Genomic DNA, 19,060 nt, shown 5'->3' with positions numbered 1-19,060 from the left:
ACAACATAACACTTTGCTTTTATATAGATTTACTGGTCACACTAGCAGGGAATTGTGAAAGCTGAACACATAGCTGAAGGATATCATGTTGAGTAATGCTGCTACAGAAAATTCACTGCTCTTGTTAAATTTGTTTATCCCAGTGAGGTGGCGAATACAAAATTGAACCTTCTCATTGACATACTGCTGTTCGAACATACATGTCAAAGCCATTCAAAATGATGAACTAGCACTGTGACATCCTAGTTCGAAAAAAGCCCCAAAGTGGGCTGTACCCAGTAGTGGGATTCAGCCAGTTCACACCACTTCAGGAGAACCGGTTAACCTTCTGAGCAGTTTGGCAAATTGGTTGTTGGAAGAAATCATTAGGGCAGAGAACCAGTTGTTAAATTACTTGAATCCCACCACTGGCTGTACCCATTAGTAATTTGTGTTGATGCATCATTTTCCACAATGGGGAAGAAGCTAACCTTGCAGAAGAATAAGGACAGCTATCAGTCAAAGATAAACTTCGTGTTCAAGTATTTTTTTAAAAAATGGAATCATCATGCAGGGGGAAGGAAAGGAGTTGCCATACATATCTAAATAATAACCAAAGATTATTGAAGCTTCCATAAGTTATACTTAATGGGTTGTAGAAATTAATTAAAAAAAACTAGGGACAAGCATAACTAATCTATTGCTCAAGGATGAAAAATCTTGCTGCAGATTAACGCAGGAATGGAAAGCCATTTTGACCACCCAAAATTACAAGAGAGAGGTTTTAGCACTAATAAATTGAATCCATCAACCCAAAGCAGTCTGGGGAAAGCAGAGAGGATGAGAGATCCTCAGCTCTGCTCTGCTCGGCACTGGAAAGATGCATCAGGCTTTTCAAAGGCATCTCCTTTGCTCTCCTTCCCAGCTGTTACTACTACTTGCATCTATAATTGTTACACATGGCTATGTAATTGGGCTATGTAATTCTCATTTTTTCAGCACTCGTTCTTTTATATTTCTCATCATCCATCATTTTTTTCACTTCATCATTCGACCAAAGATCTCTCTTCATAATCCTTGTAAGTATATCACTCAGCCTTCTGTGGCAATTCCTTCCAAGCATCTTCTCCATCGTCTTTTCCTCTTGCTTTCTATTCACTCTGTTGACCTTCTAATACTTGTTCATACAGGACCTGGGTTTTCTTCCTGCAATCATTTTATTTTCACTCCAGTTTCTTTTATTTCTTTCCTTTTTTCATCTATCTTTAATATTCTAGTCTCCTGACTCGAACAATCTGGATGCAATCTATTATTTTCATCATTTAATCACTTTTAAATTTCACTCAAATTTTCACTTAAAATTGAACCATCAAATTTATTTGATTTTTATTCACTCCACAGAATTCCCTATAAAAATTCATCATACTCTGATTTAAAGGGACAAAAAAAAATAAGCAAAACTTACCTGAGAGTGTAAAACTAATTAATTTTCGGGAATGCTGACCTGTAGAAGCACCGTCAGTGCCTTCTGCCCCCATCTAAAAGGCAGAGAATATTTTATGTTGTATTTTGCAGTTCAAAACATAAGAAAAATCTGAGGGAAAAAACCTTCTAAATATAAAACAAAGTGATTCATCTATTAAATGCTTAAAATACTTTCTATATAGGAATCAGTTAATGTAAGTGCACAATAAATAAGTGAACAAAATATTCTTTGTTATAACAGAATTACTAATGAGAAAACAGTGGCTTTTGTCAAATATCGGTGTATGTCTTTTTTTGTTTTGAAATACCATTTTGGTTTCTGCAGCACACATATTGGTTTATTATTATAAATAACAAGTTATAGTTTTAGTTATTGTTCTGGTCCAGCAGGGGATGAACAGTTTGAGAAAGAAAAATCAGTGACTTACAACAAACTCAGTTGAGCACAGAATCAAAATAGGATTATGAAAAATATGAGGGAATTATTACAGTGGTTGAATAAAATCCAAGATGTGCTAAATTTGAAAGGTAAAAAATAAAAATGTATTAAAATTAGAAGGATCACAGCAGCTAAGGATATTCAATGGTTTCTAAATGAAATTTTGACCATCAAACTGAAAACAGAACAGAAAAAACTTAACTTGGGAATTGTGATTCGGCCTTCTTGCTGGTTCAGCTTTGAACAGCAATATATCTCATTCCAAATTCCACCCATTGTTTGTATTCTTGGCATACTGATATACAGAGATTAACTATTATATAAATAAGCCTGTTTTATTTAACCTCAAGAGCCGGGTTAGAAAGAGCAGACAATTGAGGAAGTGACAACTAAAAAGACAATTGTAGGGATCTGCCTCAATGGATCTGAAGGTCTAATAAAAATAGAAGAGACATAAATATGCTTTATTCTGGTAAGTTTTATTTTCTCCAAATAGCTGTTGTACATAAATAAATACATTGTTGTTCTTCCTAGTTACTAAGAAATTTACAGAGAAGATGGTGAATCTTTTTATCTACTGAATTATGTATACTCATATATACGTTATCTTAGTATTGCCATCAATTTTAAGAATCATGTTTATATTATATCAGAAATTGATACATCATTTTCTTTACTTATCAGATGTCTATCTCAGCTTGCTCAAGGAGCTGAATATGAGTTAAGCAAGGATAATTCTTATTTTATAACAACCCTATGAAGTTAACTTGGATAATAATGACTAGCCCATCTTAATTATTACACCACCTGCTATTATGCTATTGTTTATTTCAAGGGTGCACAATTATTTTCTGGCCAAAAGTGGGTGGAAATGTCTGGGTGTCTTATGGGGAAAATATGGGAGACAGGCAGCAGTGGCGAATGGCAGCAGAGATCACTCCGCCTGGAATAGCTGATTGGTGGTATTCCGGGAAGCCGATCCAACTGCCGATCAGCTACTCGGAGGCAAAGGCTCAACGTTCCCCAGCAGAGGCAACAGACACAGAGGAGGCAGGCTGTTTGCTGTTTGCTGCAAGGACACTAGCCAGATGAATACCGCATAGACGCTGGGAGGCAGTTTTTTTTCTTCTTGTTTTCTTCCTCTCAGCCAAGGTGCGGTTTAGGTCAGGAGCGTCTTATGGAGCAAAAAATACAATATTTTGTTGAGAACAGCAAATTGCATTGTTCTTATTTTGTCTGCCACCAAATATTGGCTAAATGGCTTCCGAGACTGTTAAGTTCGGGCAATAAAGAGGCAGGAGACCAGTGAGTGACAACAGCTCTTTAGTTTATAGTGATCCCAGCAAAGAACCACAGGCAAAAACCCCTCTTTAAGTACTATTCTGGCTGAGGCTTCAACCAATCAGCAACGTGCTAGTTCCCGCCCAAGTTTCCCTCCTAAAGTTCAAATACATTACACTCCTTCCCTCCCAGAATGCATTGTACCCATATTTACATAAAATTTGCAAGTTATTTCTCCACGTAGTCACGCAGGTAGACAGGGCGTCTCCTAACTCTTTCTGACCTGCGCAATTCATTCTCTGGGAGTGAGTCGAGCTGGCCGGAGGGACTGTTTGTTCCTCCCAGCTCCTCCTCTGGGCCGTCCGGCCCTGGATTATTGGCAGAGTCGTCCCTGCTGTCTTCAGGAGGAACCGGTTGGCGTCGCTGGACTTCATCGGATTCAGATAAGTCCTCCGCTCGCCTCGGGTTTGAGTCAGCTGTAGATTCAAACATTTGGTAGTCAGGGTCTGGCTGTTTTGTGTCTGTATTATTTGGGATTCGTTTTCTTAATTGGTCTATATGGCGTCTCCAAACCCTGCCATCCTCCATGTCTACTATATATGATTTTGGCCCGGTTATTCCTAGAATTGTCCCTTTTAACCATGTTGGGCCTTCGCTATAGTTGTGTGCCCATACTGGGTCACCCGCTGTCATCTCCCTAGTTTTTTCTTGGATACTCTTGTACCCATCTGGGGTGTAGGTTGGGTTTAGTCGGTCTAATGGGCACCTGAGTTTCCTGCCCATCAATAGTTCCGCTGGGCTGCGGCCAGTTGTCACACAGGGGGTTCTATGTTGGACTGCTAGGAAAGTATCGATTTTGGTTTGCCAATCTCCTGGACTTATCCTAGATAGCGCTTCCTTGGCGCTCAGAACGAAACGTTCTGCAAGTCCGTTCGTCGCCGGGTGGAAAGGCGCCGAGAGGACATGTCTGATGCCTTCTTCCGCTAAGTACCCCTCGAACTGGTTTGCCGTGAATTGCGGGCCGTTGTCGGAGACTAGGGTGTCGGGCAGACCGTGCATTACGAATAGATGCCTCAGGACTGTGATTACTGCTTCGGCCGTCGTGGTTTTCATAAGGATGATTTCTAACCATTTTGAGTAGGCATCTACTACAATTAAAAAGGTCTGCCCATGGAATGGCCCAGCAAAATCTATGTGAATCCTGGACCATGGCCCCTGGGGTTTCTCCCATTCTCTAATTGGGGCTGTAGGGGGTAGTGGCCTTGACTCTTGGCAGGATTGGCATTTCCCTACCCTGTTGCTAATGTCCTTATCCATTAGGGGCCACCATACATAACTTCTCGCCAAACTCTTCATTCTCACAATCCCTGGGTGGCCCGCATGCAACAGTTCTAACACATTTCCGCGTAATTTTTCCGGGATAACCACTCTATCCCCCCATAACAGACACCCCCCTTGAACTGAAAGTTCCGATCGTTTTTTCGCATAGTCTTTGAAACGCTCGCCCAGCGCAGCGGGCCATCCCCTTTGCACCCAACCGATTACAGTCCTCATTGTAATGTCCCTATACGATGCCCTAGCCACTTCCTTAGATGTGACTGGGCCTGAGTCCAAAGAGTCAATGAGCAAGACGGGTGTCCCCGGGGTCGGGTCTTCGATAGTCTCTGGTAAAGGGCACTGGCTAAGAGCGTCCGCATGCCCTAAGTCTTTTACCGGGCGATGGAGCAGTTTGTAAGAGTATGCCGCCAGGAAGATAGTCCATCAGGTCAGTCTGGGTGAGAGTGCAACGGGCGTTGGGCGGTCGCCCGCTAGGAGTCCCAGTAGGGGTCTATGGTCCGTGACAATCTCGAAATCACGGCCGAATAAGTATTCATGGAATTTCTTCACCCCAGAGACTATAGCCAATGCCTCCCTATCTAGCTGGCTGTAATTCTTTTCAGCTGAGGACATTGTTCGGGAATAATACGCTATAGGGGCTTCTGTTCCATTCGGTAACCTATGGCTGAGCACAGCCCCCACTCCGTAGGGAGAAGCATCGCAAACTAGTACTAGTGGCAACGTGCCATTGTACTGGATGAGGAGGCTATCGCTGGTCAAAAGGTTTTTTACCCCCTCAAATGCCTTAGCCTCCACTCTGCCCCAGGACCAAACAGCTTTCTTTGCTAGTAATTTATGTAGCGGTTCGGCTATCGTTGCCTTATTCCTTAAGAACACTGCATAGAAATTAACAAGCCCTAAGAATGCTTGTAATTCCGTTTTATTTTGGGGAGCAAGAGCCTTCCTGATGGCCCGTACCTTGCTCTCGGTGGGGTGGATCCCTTTCCTGTCTATTCGGTATCCCAGAAACTCCACTGATTCTACCCCAATTTGGCATTTGTTAAACTTCACCTTAAGCCCTGTAGACCTGAAAATGCCCAATACCTTCCTTAGTTTTACCCCTAGTTCATCTAAGTTTTCTGCCGATACCAATACATCGTCGAAGTATGGTACCACCCCGGGTAGACCCTGTAACAGTCGTTCCATTAGGTTTTGGAACAGCCCTGGGGCCACACTAACTCCGAACTGGAGTCGCGTGCATTTGAAAACACCACGGTGCATGACAATTGTCTGTGCCTCGGCTGTGCTGCTATCTACAGGTAGTTGCTGGTAGGCTTGAGCCAAATCGAGTTTGGCAAAAACCTGCCCTTGTCCTAACGAGTGCAGCAAGTGTTGCACTACCGGGACGGGGTATGCGCTTTTCTGCAATGCTTTGTTAAGCGTTGCCTTGTAGTCAGCACAAATCCGGACCGACCCGTCCGGTTTGACTGGGGTTACTATGGGTGTCTCCCATTTTGCATGGTTGACGGGGACTAGTATTCCCTGGCTTACTAGTTTGTCTAATTCCCGGTCAATCTTGGGCTTTAGGGCGAATGGGACCCTCCGAGCCTTTAACCGGATAGGGGCAACTTGTGGGTCTAAGTTGAAAGAAATAGGGGTCCCCACGTACTTGCCCAGGCAGTCCTTGAAAACGTCCTCGAACTCCTTCAGTAGTTCATCCTTGAGGTTGACGTCGTTTCTGTAGACCCCGGTCACTCCCATGCCCAAAGCTCGGAACCAGTCCAGCCCTAGCAAACTCGGTAGAGTTCCATCTACCACGGTGATTGGCAGGGTCTTCTTATGCTGTCCATACTTGACTTGGACGGATGTGACCCCTCGAACAGGGATCCGATTTCCCTAGTAGTCTTGCACTCTTAGCTTCTGGGGTTGTAGCTGGCGCTTAGCGACGGCTGGCAAATCTCTCACGATGGTGTCCCAGGACATTATTGTGATTGACGAGCCGGTGTCTACTTCCATTTGGCACGGTACCCCTTCAATGTAAGTTTTGGTAAAAATCTTCTTTTCTAGTCGTGTCGATGCATGGCCTACTCTCACAGTGGTCTGATTTAACTTTGCGCCCTTTTTGAATGGACCAATCCCGGGCCGTTTCGCTGCTCCGGCGCTCTGATTGGTCGGTTTGAATTTTTGGCGGGAAGGTAGGGGGGCTCGACAGGCCTGAGCTATGTGTCCTTTCTTTTCGCACCGCCAACAAACCGCGTCCTTGAACCTACAGTTTTGTCATTGGTGTTGGCCCCCACAACTCACGCACTCATCCCAGTCACCTCTTCCCGGCCTCCCGGTGTGGAAAACCTCTTCCTCTTCCTCACCCTCCGATTCGGCCTGGACTTCCTCGCTGTGGACCGGTGTTGTTTTCACTTCGGCACCCTGCGCGTTCGGCTTTTGCAAGGTTTCCGCCGCTTTGGTGGACATCTCGTGAGCCCTGGCCTCGTCCAAGGCTATTGCCAAAGTCAGGTTGCTCTTAGACAGCAGCCGCCTTTGCAGTCGGATGTCCCTGACCCCACAAATGAGTTGTTCGAGTAAGGAGTCCTCCAAATCTCTGTACTCACAGTGGTTTGCGGCTTTCCTCAACGCGGCCATGTACACGCTTATTGATTCGCCCTCTCGCTGTACCCGTTGCCTCAACTCGAACCGTTGGACGAACTTTGAGGGTACCGGTGCGTAGTGCGCTCGAAGTGTTGTTTGTAGTGTTTGCCACGGTACCGATTGTACCGGCGTTGGCTCTGAAAGTGACTCTGCGGTATCGAAAACCTCTGGACCACAGTGGCTTAGGAAGTATGCTCGCTTCCGATTGTCCGAGACTCCTTGGAGTTCGTTCGCTTCGAGGAAACACTCGAAATGAGCCATGTACGACCCCCATTTCTCCTTGGCTGGGTCAAATGGCGCTGGCGGCGTGTAGCTGGACATCACTAACTATCCGCCCCTTGAAATTGGCTGGGTTCGCGAATTCCTTTGCTCCTTCAGCTCTTTTCCCGATCTCACTGCCTCAATATCCCACCTTCGTCGCCAATGTTAAGTTCGGGCAATAAAGAGGCAGGAGACCAGTGAGTGACAACAGCTCTTTAGTTTATAGTGATCCCAGCAAAGAACCACAGGCAAAAACCCCTCTTTAAGTACTATTCTGGCTGAGGCTTCAACCAATCAGCAACGTGCTAGTTCCCGCCCAAGTTTCCCTCCTAAAGTTCAAATACATTACAGAGACCATTAGTTTTTTTTTTCTTATCAATCTTTTCAAAGAGAAAAAGGTCTATTTTAATATTTTCTTTGTCTAAACTGAATGTCGAAAATGGTTTCCTTAACCTGATGCCTCCAAATAGTATGAGTAGTCTACTGCAACGCATAGAGAAGCCAGTTACACTTCTAAAACCCATGGTGTAATTATCCAAAATTGAACACAATTGCAGTTGGGCTTCATCTGCATTTTGTCTTCTACAACAAACTGTAATTAAATATGCACAGCATGTTTGTTTCAATGCATTGTACAGAATAAGGAATACATGGAATCATTAAAATATCTTGCTTATTCAGTAAGGTACTTTGAGGAAATTTTTGGTTCTTCATTACTAAGGTTGGCTACTGCCTGGACTAGACCCTGCAGTTTTTTCCCCAAGGTTTTTCAGAAGCATTTCCTGCTTCCCAGGACTAAGATGTAGAATGACTGGCCCTAGGTCACCCAGCTGGCTTTGTGCCTCAAACAGGACCAGATTTCACAGCTTCTTTAACCACTGTGTTAAACTGACTCTCACCTATTCATTTATAAGCCTTCTTCTTTAAAAAAAGAATTGGGTCAACAACACTTGATGTAATACTAATATCTCTTAAATATGCCAGATTCTGCTAGGCAGAATCTGGGATGAGGTTGCTAGCCCTCTCTCACCTATGAATCAAACATATACATTTCTAATGAATATACATTTAGCCAAACAAAGATGTTGGGTTTTGTTTTTTTTACTCAGGCCAGGTGCATGCATAAATACTAAAGATAGCTTTGCTAACACAGCCTTCTTCAAGCTGAGTCTAATCAGCTTTGTTGCACCAGAAAATCTACAGCCCTGGTCACTAATGTTCAAGGTGTACAACAAATACAGCAAATACCTCGGGTGACATCAAGTTGGGAAAGGCTATTTTGAGTGTACTGTTTCCACACCATTTTTATTATTATTATTTTTTTTGGAGTGGCTTAACGTTTCCTGCTTCCAAGGTTTGAGAGTGACTGGCAAAAGGTCACCAAGCTGGCACTGTGCCCAAAGCAGGACTACAACTCAGGGTCTTATGATTTCTCACCTGCTGCCATAGCCACTATAACAAATTGGTTCTACAAAGTTGTTAAGCTACCACAATATTATTTCATGAATAAAAATGAATCGGGCAAAGAGAAGGAAATAAGGAGAAGGAGACATATTTTATTGTGATCGGCTCAGCCTAAGGTGACCAGCTTTGTTTTGGCTCCAGAGTTAAAGGGATTTAGTTTTGGTTAGCGCTTAGATGGGGCAGCATACAAGAATATTCAGGGCTCATTCCAGATCCTCAGCTGGAATTAAATTCTATTCAGAGACACATTTGCTTTTACTCAGCCAAAAAAAAAGTAGGCTAGTGAAGGTTAAGGAGGCACAATTATGACATTTGATAGTCTCTGTAGGACAACAGAGATGGCATCTGATAAACCATGTCCAGATTTCGGGAAGCTGTTAAGTAAACCCAAACAATATTATCTGACAAAACAAAATGATAAAATTCAAGATAAATTAAAATCAAACAGTTTAAGAATAAATGAAATGTAACCTTTAGGGGCAAAATATCACTCATCACCTCTTTATGTTGATATCCTCATTAAATCAGATAATTCATTGGAAAATACTATTTGTCAACCTAAATTAACAGATTTAATGTTAGTGTTAAATAGATTGACCCACTGTAAGCATTGTATATACTTACCATCACAGCAGGGTTTTTCACAGTGATACATGGAGTAGTTGCACGCTGGGCTCCGCTTATACCATGGTAGTATTTAAAGCAGATTTTTATTTCAGCTAAAAGGAAAAAAAATGAAGGGAAAGAAATATAAGAATTCATGCACAATTCATAGTGAGTGAAGAGAGTTAATGAAACAGCTGCTTTGATAGTAACAGAAGTCACAATTCATTGAGACCATAATACTTAAATTGTAGCAATTTGATTAAATAATGAGATCATTAGTCTAATAATTGTTTCTCCAAAAGAGATGCCCTTGAAACCTTTGGCAGCAACATATGTATTATTAAGCTGTTGAAACTATACAGATGCCAAAATTAAAATTAAGCAGCCCAATTAAGGAAAGGATTTCAGCTTTTTCCTCCTTTGCTTTCCACATCAATTTTTCCCAACTTTGTTTTTAAGCAACTGCAATAACCTGCACCTGTCATTTTTCCTGGACCACACAATTCATAAGAGCATCTGTTTTACTGTAATACATTATCTCTTTTTGAGCCAGTTAAGTCAGAAGTCAATCAGTCACAAATTGGAAGGCCAATCCTAACAAATAAAAATGACAGCCCAGCCATTTTTAAATATGATCCTTAAAATGACAAAGAAAAGTTGGTAGGTTGATAATAAGAATCCTGAGGGGCTACAGAGTAGCAGGAATATCTCCACCCATTCATATCTTGCTGAATTAAGAGGGAGAGTTGCAGTGGCCTAGAGGTGGAGTTTCAGCCTCACAATCAGGAGGCTGTGAGCTCGATCCTAGGTAGTGGCAGACATTTCTCTCTCTGGCCACAATGAGTAAATATCTACTGCGAACTCTGCATTGGTGACAGGAAGGGCATTCAGCCAGTAAACACTCAGCTCCATTCAGTTGCCCCAACTCCACCCTGATGCAAGGGATTACCAGTATTAAAATACTTCCTGCTGAATTGGAAGTTTGTAATAGACATATTTTGTGTGAAGAACCATAATACATTTTCAAAAGTCCAGATGTGGTTAAAGCTTTTAGGATTATGAGAAGAGACCACAGAGTCAGATAAAGTATTCCAAGAACTGATGATTCTGTTACAGAAGTCATATTTTCTGCAATCTAGATTAAAGCGGTTGACATTAAGTTTAAATCTATTAGTTGCTCTAGTATTATTGCAATTAAAGCTGAAGTAGTCTTTGACAGGAAGGACATTACAATAGATGATTCTGTGAGTTAAACTTAGGTCTTGTCGAAGGCGACGGAGTTCCAAGTTTTCTAAGCCTAGGATTTCAAGTCTGGTGGGATAAGGTATTTTATTGTTTTCAGAGGAATGGAGAACTCTTCTTGTAAAATATTTCTGGACACGTTCAATTGTATTGATGTCAGAGATGTGGTGAGGGTTCCAAACAGGCGAGCTGTATTCTAGAATTGGTCTAGCAAATGTTTTATATGCTCTGGTTAGTAGTGTGGTGTTTTTCGAAAAGAAGCTACGCAAGATTAGGTTTACAACTCTTAGAGCTTTTTTTGCTATGTAGTTGCAGTGGGCTTTGGCATTTAGATCATTTGACATGAAAACTCCAAGGTCTTTAACGGGATGGGGGTCATCTGTAAGGTAATGTCCATCTAGTATGTACTTAGTGTTTGGGTTCTTTTTTCCTATATGTAAGACTGAGCATTTGCTGGTTGAAATTTGGAGCTGCCAATTTTTAGATCAAGCGGTTAGATGGTCAAGGTCGTTTTGAATGATAGAAGTATTGTCTGTGGTGTTAAATAGTTTGACATCATCAGCAAAGAGAACACAATTACTTGAGATATGGTCACAAAGATCATTAATGTATAGTATAAAGAGTGTTGGTCCAAGGACGCTGCCTTGAGGAACGCCACTCTTGACAGGAACAGGATTTGATAAAGCATTGCCAATTTTGACCACTTGTTGTCTGTTAGACAGAAAAGCAGATATCCATTTGTGAAGGGGTCCTGAGATGCCATAGGATATTAGTTTTAGGAGAAGTTTATCGTGTACTACTGAGTCAAAAGCTTTGCAGAAGTCTATGTAGATTGCATCTATTGATTTGCCTTGATCAAGATTTGTAGTCCATATGTTTTTACAGTGGAGAAGTTGTAAGTTACATGATAATTTTTTCCTGAAACCAAATTGTTTATTGGAGAGTAGGTTGTTAGTTTCTAAGTGTGAGGTAATGGATTGGTTGATGATTGATTCCATGACTTTGCAGAGAGAGATCGGTCTGTAATTTTCGACTAAGCTGGGGTCTCCTTTTTTGAAGATAGGGATGACTGTGGCTAGTGACCAAAGTTTGGGAAGGGAACTGGTAGTGAAAGCTTTATCAAAGATAATACTTAGGGGTTCTGCTATATTAATGGAAAGTTTTTTTAAGAGGTATGCACATAGTCCATCGGGTCCAATAGATAGCGATGGTTTTAGGTTATGAAGAGCTTTTCCAATGTTATCTTCTGTGAAATCTATATGAGTTAAGTCATCATAATCATTGCTGGTACGTTTGTGGAATGTCGGATATGTGTTATCGGAGTTAACAAAAACTGAGCCAAAGAAAATGTTGAAGAGGTTTGCTTTAACTGTTTCGTCATTGCATTCTTTGTTGTTAGAATCTTTTAGTGGTGGGATGGATCTTGAGTCTTTAAGTTTATTGTTAACAAAATTATAAAAGGCACGATTGGAATTTGTGCGCAGAAGGTTCTCTTCTTGCTTGGTGTGGTAATTTGTGCATTCAGTTTTTATTTGGTTGCATATATTTCTGTAGCGGTTTTTGAAATTTGCAACATAGCCTTTTTTGTTTCTTTTCCAGAGGGATTTTTTTTTGATTGAAGCTTTTTTATTGATATGGGTAGTTTGTTTTTCCTGATCATGGTAGTCATTTGTGGTACATATAGTTTAATGACTCTATTGATTTCAAGTAGGAAGACTTTATAGTGGTCTTCAGCGGTTATGCAGATTGCAAACAGATTTTGCCAGTCCAGAAATGAAAGATCGTTGTTTATAAGGTCGTAATTGGCATTTTTGAAGTTGTAGTTGGGAATATTGTTGTTATGATGATTTAAGTATGGACGTATATTGAGACGAAAATCAATCATGCAGTGGTCACTGTTGGAAAAAGGTTCTTTAATTTGTACTCCATAAATTGAGTTTGAATTGTTGCAGAAGATGAGATCAAGGCAGTTGTTGAGTCTTGTATTGTTAGTTACAAGTTGTTCAAGACCTAGGTTTGTAACAGCGTTGTATAGTGTAGCATGGATTGGGTCAGTTGAACATTCATTAGTTATCCAGTTAATGAGAGGTAGATTTAGGTCACCCAGGAAGATGAGAGGATATGGGCAAGAGGTAGCCCATGTTAGCATTGAGGTTAGCATATTTGCATGGGTAATGTCATAGTCAGGGGCTCTGTAGCATAGTAAGAATCGAAGAGTAGTGTCAAGGGATAGGTCGCATACAATAGTTTCAGGAAGAGAAAGTTTATGTGCTACTTGGATATTTTTTAGATTCAGTGACTTTTTATAAAAGATAGCCACTCCACCACCTCTTCGGTTTTCACGATCTGATCGATAGACTTGATATTCTTTGTTTGAGATAATGGAGTCAGGAAGGGATGAGTTCAGCCATGTTTCACAAACAAAAATGATATCAAATGTGCCATTGTTTAACAAGAGGATAAATTCAGGTAATTTGTTGACAATGCTTCTTGCATTTATCAATTTGCATTTGAGATCTGAAGTGATTGATGTGGTAGGTTGGGGGTTGTGTACAACAGATGGTTGTATAGATGGTTGGATGGTAATGATAGTGCTCACTAATCCAAGTCTAAGTTCTAGATTAAGCAATTATCAGCTGCAATATCTGCTCAGAGTTGTTGAGAGTTGTGTGGCAATTTGAATATATAATTAGTATTATGATTGTTGTTATGCTTGTTACTTAAAATTTAAATAGTATTGTTCTGTCAAAAAGAATATCTTAGGAAGACTACAGAGTTATGACAATTCAATGCAATAGCCATCTGAAATTGCACTATATGCTGCACACATATGTCTATGAAAATGTTGCCAAAAATGATATGAAAGTTGCTGCCTAGTCGACCGGTCTAGAGTGGATTGAGTGATATTAAAAGGGTAGGATGAGCAATGCAAAAAGGGAGGATCAAGAATTTGTCTCCCCTTCCCCCTCCTCCAATTTCAGGGGAACAATTACTGATATATCCTAAAAAGGATGGTTAACTACAATACCAGCTTTTTTATTTCCATGCCATAGAGACCATCTCAGGGAAATCCAATTGCTTTAATATACATTTAGTAGGATACATGTAGCTTACTCATTCCACTATAGACAATGCATCTAGAATAAAAGTTGAATGTTTTACTTATTTATTTCAGGTACTCTAGAAATCAGAGCACAGAGCTTTTGATCACACAGGGAAGCAAGCCATATTACTAAGCTTCAGGATACCATCTTATCCTCCATGGAAGCTAGGAAGAGGAGATGGACTCTGCCTGCTAAAATATAATAGGGAAAGCAATGTTTTTATACAACTTCCATTAATTTTGTTTTTATATTTTTGGTTTTTATGTACTATAAGCTGATCAGAGTTGTTTAGATAATGAGAGGGATGGCATATAAATGTAATAAATACATAAATAAACAGTAGTCCAAAACAGCAATTTGCCACATTATCCTTATGCAACAAGTAATATTCCTCCAGCTTTTGTATGGGGGAAGAGAGCTCTTCTTTGCTCACTGCCAAAGCCACAAGAATTTCAATTGGGTATTTCTCATTTTATTATTTTCTCTAGAGTACTGGGAGGGCCATACTTCTCAATTCCTCTAATAGCATTAATGCTGCAATACAAATTCAGCCTGTCTTTTAAACCAATGATAGCTGGAGGGCAAAGACTTATTACAATGATGATCAAAGGATCGTATTTGACAGCTGTATCATTCCTTCCTCTAACTCCCCTTCGTGTTCTCTCCTGAGTTATTTAAACTGAGCACCACATTCCTGTGTTTGGATTCTTCTTCCTCCACCAAGATGATCACACAAACTGATTATAAACAATGACACAACAAAGTCACCAAAATGATTCATTGGAACATCTATAAAAATTATTATGTAATGAAAAATTGGTGTTCTATCATTTCTATTTACTACTCAATAGCAGGATAATCGCGTTACTCCAACATACATATATATACACATTTTAATATTCATTGTTCTTATCTACACATTTATGTTTGTTTATATTTACATCTCTTTATTTAATGTTGTTCAGTTACTTTAAGTTTCATCAATATTGTTAAACATTTCTTGTTCTGGTTTCTATTTTTGAGCCAACTGTACATTTTATTCCATATTTCATTATATTCTGAATCCTCTCTCTCTTTCAACTCCATAGTCATTTTATCCATCTCTGCGCATTCTAGAGTTTTCGTAATTACTGTTTCGTCTGAGGGTACATTTTTTTGTTTCCAATTTTTTGCACATGTGATTCTAGCTACGGTAAGTATGCATAATATAATGTATTGAAGGTTTTTGTTCATTTTCGGGTCCAGTATCCCTAATAAAAACAATTCAGATTTCAAATCTATTTTTTGATTTGTAATTTCTTCCAACCATTTTTGAATTTGACACCAATACTTCCTTATGATGGGGCACATCCACCACATGTGGTAGAATGTTCCGGATTTATGGTAGCATCTCCAACAATTAGGTGATAAATTGGGATACATCTTGGCCAGTCTCACTGGTGGCAAATGCCACCTATAAAACATTTTATAGAGGTCTTCTTTGTAAACAACTGCTGCTGTAAGTTTGTAGCTCCTTTCCCATAGTTTCTAATCATTGTTTCTTTTACAACTTCCTCCTCCATTTTATATCTTAGTAGAAATTTATATAATTTTGTGATCATTTTTCCTTCTGTTCCTAATAAAATTTTATACAACTCCAATTGTTTTTCATATATGCCGAATTGTTCTTGATCCTTTTTTAGTCTTGTTTTAATTTGTAAGTAGGGCCACCATTCTATATTTATTCCTTGTGTTTTCAACCTTTGCACTGATTTTAATTCTCCTTTCTCGACTAAAATTTCTGATAGAGAACTGCAAAAGTAAGTCAATACGAAATGCTATAAAATTACCATTAATGTATGTTTAATACATTATGTTTTGACATGTCTTGTTTTTATAGATGTGTGATTGTTTTTTTGTGTTGTTTTTAAAGACAAACTGTTTAATAAAAATTATTTAAAAAAGAAAAAAGAAAAATTGGTGGAAACAGATTTGAAAAAGTAGTTGAAAAATGACCAGGTGGAAATATTATGGGATTTCTGAATACAAACTGATAAAGTCCTTTCACTATTTTGTAGTTGAAAAGTAGAAAATGTGGCAATACCAGAGGATGGTAGAAGATAAAGAATTGGAGATCTCAAAATATCAAGATCTGAAAACTGAAACAGAAAGATTATGGCATAAAACAGAGTACATAGACACAGAGTGCCATACCAAAAAAATCATGGACAGCACTTAGAAAATATGCACATTGATAAAAATTTCCATCTGTCAATTACAGAAGGACCTCATATATATTATGACATCCTAGAGAAGTATTCAATGCACATAAAGGCCAATATCAGTTAAGAAACTGACGGCTGTGATATCACATTGTTGTAAACAGATAATAATAGAGTGGTACTTTGGTACTCATCGGTACATGTTCCAGGAGGCGCAATGAGTACCAAAAATAATGAGTACTAAACAAATTTTCCCATCATTCCAATGAGTTACAAAACGGATGACACTGGCAAGTTCTAGTTTGTGTGTTGAGTACCAAATAAATGAGTATCTGGATAAAAAAATTTGTGTAAAAATGTGTTGAGTACTAAATGGGATGTGTTTCAAAGCAGTTGACCACCAAGGTATCCTGTACTGAATTTATCAGACTTGAACAAATTTTGCAACAAAACAAAAGAAAAACATGCTGCTTGGAACAGCTTATATTTTTAATGCTACCTGAATAATTATTAGGTTCTTGGTTAGGACTTGAGTTAATAAGTTTCCATCCATCTTAGATGAATCTACAATGAATCTAATTGTAGATTACCCCTATATAGAAATAATAATTTGATGTGACAGTTCACACTTATTCAAGCTCTAGAATGGTTAAGAAGAACTGTAAAGCAAAAAAAGATAAAAATATAAACAAAATGTTAACAGATTTCTTGATACTTTCACATTTCAGCTGAACCTAAAACAAGAAATGTAAGCAATTTAAAGAACAAAAATTACCACATTGGAATTGGAAGGTAGACATGACAGAAGGAAGGATACTTAGCAAAAATATCTAGGTTTGCAGAGTTGAAGTACAAAACATAAACTAGACTTATTTTGATTTCCTTTTCTGTTTTCTTATCTGCTTGATCCTTGTGCTTACTACTTACTTCCCTTTTTTTACAGTTAGAATAACACTACTTGCCTCAAAACTGAATAATGTAATACATGTAGGTAGTAATTCACTGCTTACCTACCAATATTTCTCAATCAACAGATTTATATTGCCATTGTCTCTTGCCTGATAAGATTTTGAGAGGATATAAATTCTAGGAAACTCATTGCTAGAAATGTTATTCGCATATATACATTCTGTGTTATCAGAGGACTTACGTTCCATGAAATAAGGACCAGGTTCAATTCGCCATATGATCTGCCCTTTCTGTGTTCCAGTCACACCACGGTTTTTGGAATCCCAGAAATTTGCTGGTGAGTTCTCATCTGAAAGGAGGGAAAATCTATTAAAATATGACATCTATATCTTAGTGCTAGGAAAATTAATTCATGTTACAACAACTGAAAGCCTGAAACTTCGTTTATTTCAGCTACAGTTTGCAGTGGATGGATGAATCAGTATCAAGATAAATGAATGAATAAATAAAACTGTATGACTATAACTTTATTGCTTGTATCCTTATGGTTTATACTGACTGTTTCCTAATATGATTTGATTGCTTATTTGTTCCCTATAACTATCATTAAGTGTTGTACCTTATGATTCTTGACGAACGTATCTTCTCAGTATTTTGGGCAAATGAAATCACTGTTTTTTCCTTAAAAACATCATTGCACAAAGGATTTCCCTTTGACAAAGCTCAACATGAATAATGTATCAAATATAATAGAATTCCTCTAGTTTTTAGACAGAGGAAGGAAATATTTATATTTTTACCACTTGCCATAGTGACTCTGAGTGACTAACAAAACCTTACAAACATCAATCAACAAAACTAAAATAAAAAGCATTCTGCTCAGCTACATATCATCCATCCCCAAGAAAGGCACATCTAACATTCCAATCCAAATGAAAAAAGGTTTTAATGGTTTCTGAAAGCCAGCAGGTTTGGGGCAGGCTGTTCGGACCGGATCGCCCGATCCAGTAGCGATGGCGGTGGGTGGTTCGGAGAACCGGTAGCAAAAATCCCTGCACCCCCCCATGCCCAGCTGAGCTGCGCAATCATCAGAGGTTGTTTTTTTACTTTTAAAAGCATTTTTTCTTCAGCTTTTAAAAGTTAAAAAAAAGCCTCTGATGATCACGCAGCTCAGCCAAAGAGGTTGTAGAAAAAATGTTTTTTAAAAGGTTCTGGTGATCAGGCAACTCAGCTAGGATCGTCAGAACCGTTTAAAAGCTTTTTTTCCTCTGGCGATCCCAGCTGAGTTACCTGATCATCACAGGCTTTTAAAAGCATTTTTTTTACAACCTCTTCAGCTGAAGAGGTTGTAGAACAAATGCTTTTAAAAGTAAAAAAAAAAGTTGGACATGCCCACCCAGTCACATTACCTACCACCACCAAACCACGCCCACAGAACCGGTAGTAACAAATTTTACATTTCACCCCTCGTTTGGGGGGGGCCAATAAAGTCTTGGTGAGGATCACTTCAGAGGATGTATGCTACCTTTCCAAGTAAGACTTCTTAGATCTAGCTAGATAATATTGACATAAAAAGAGACTGGGGCATCCCCAGCCTCTGGAAGGGACTATATAATTGGAGATAGGCAGTCCAGCAAATAATCCAGTCTTGTGTCGTGTAAGGCTTTATAAATGATAAACAGCACCCTGAATTGCACATTGTAGCCTATTGGGAGATATAAGCTCACAAAGCAGTGATATAAGCTCACAAAGCAATGACTGCATCTCCAATGATCCATCTGTTAAGCTACTGAAGTTCGCAGATGACACAACAGTGATTGGTCTCATTCGAGACAATGACGAATCCGCATATAGACGAGAGGTCGAACGACTAGCCTTGTGGTGCAACCAAAACAATCTGGAACTGCACACACACAAAACCGTAGAAATGGTGGTAGACTTTAGGAGAAACCCTTCCATACTTCCACCTCTCACAATACTTGACAACACAGTATCAACAGTAGAAACTTTCAAATTTCTGGGTTCTATCATATCGCAAGATCTCAAATGGACAGCTAACATCAAAAACATCATTAAAAAAGGACAACAAAGAATGTTCTTTCTGCGCCAACTCAGTAAGCTCAAACTGC

The 19,060-nt window shown here is 39.4% G+C and overlaps 1 protein-coding gene across 2 annotated transcripts in view; it reads right to left on the bottom strand.

The window, feature by feature from the left end:
• HECW2 (HECT, C2 and WW domain containing E3 ubiquitin protein ligase 2) overlaps positions 1–19,060 on the bottom strand; it is a 137,510-nt gene that overhangs the window by 84,974 nt on the left and 33,476 nt on the right. For both annotated transcript variants that reach the window (XR_009155726.1, XM_058188303.1), the window contains exons 2-4: positions 17,173–17,280; positions 9,494–9,588; positions 1,445–1,517 (exon numbers count right to left, since the gene is read on the bottom strand). Coding sequence is in view for 1 of the 2 variants with exons in the window: in XM_058188303.1 (XP_058044286.1) it covers positions 1,445–1,517; positions 9,494–9,588; positions 17,173–17,179 (175 nt within the window). In the remaining variant the exon portion in view is untranslated. The remainder of the gene's footprint in view (positions 1–1,444; positions 1,518–9,493; positions 9,589–17,172; positions 17,281–19,060) is intronic.

Source organism: Ahaetulla prasina, chromosome 1 (genome assembly GCF_028640845.1).
Source record: "Ahaetulla prasina isolate Xishuangbanna chromosome 1, ASM2864084v1, whole genome shotgun sequence".
NCBI lineage: Eukaryota > Metazoa > Chordata > Lepidosauria > Squamata > Colubridae > Ahaetulla > Ahaetulla prasina.
Note: the sequence above shows the minus strand (reverse complement) of the source record. Positions and strands in the feature narration are given on the sequence as shown.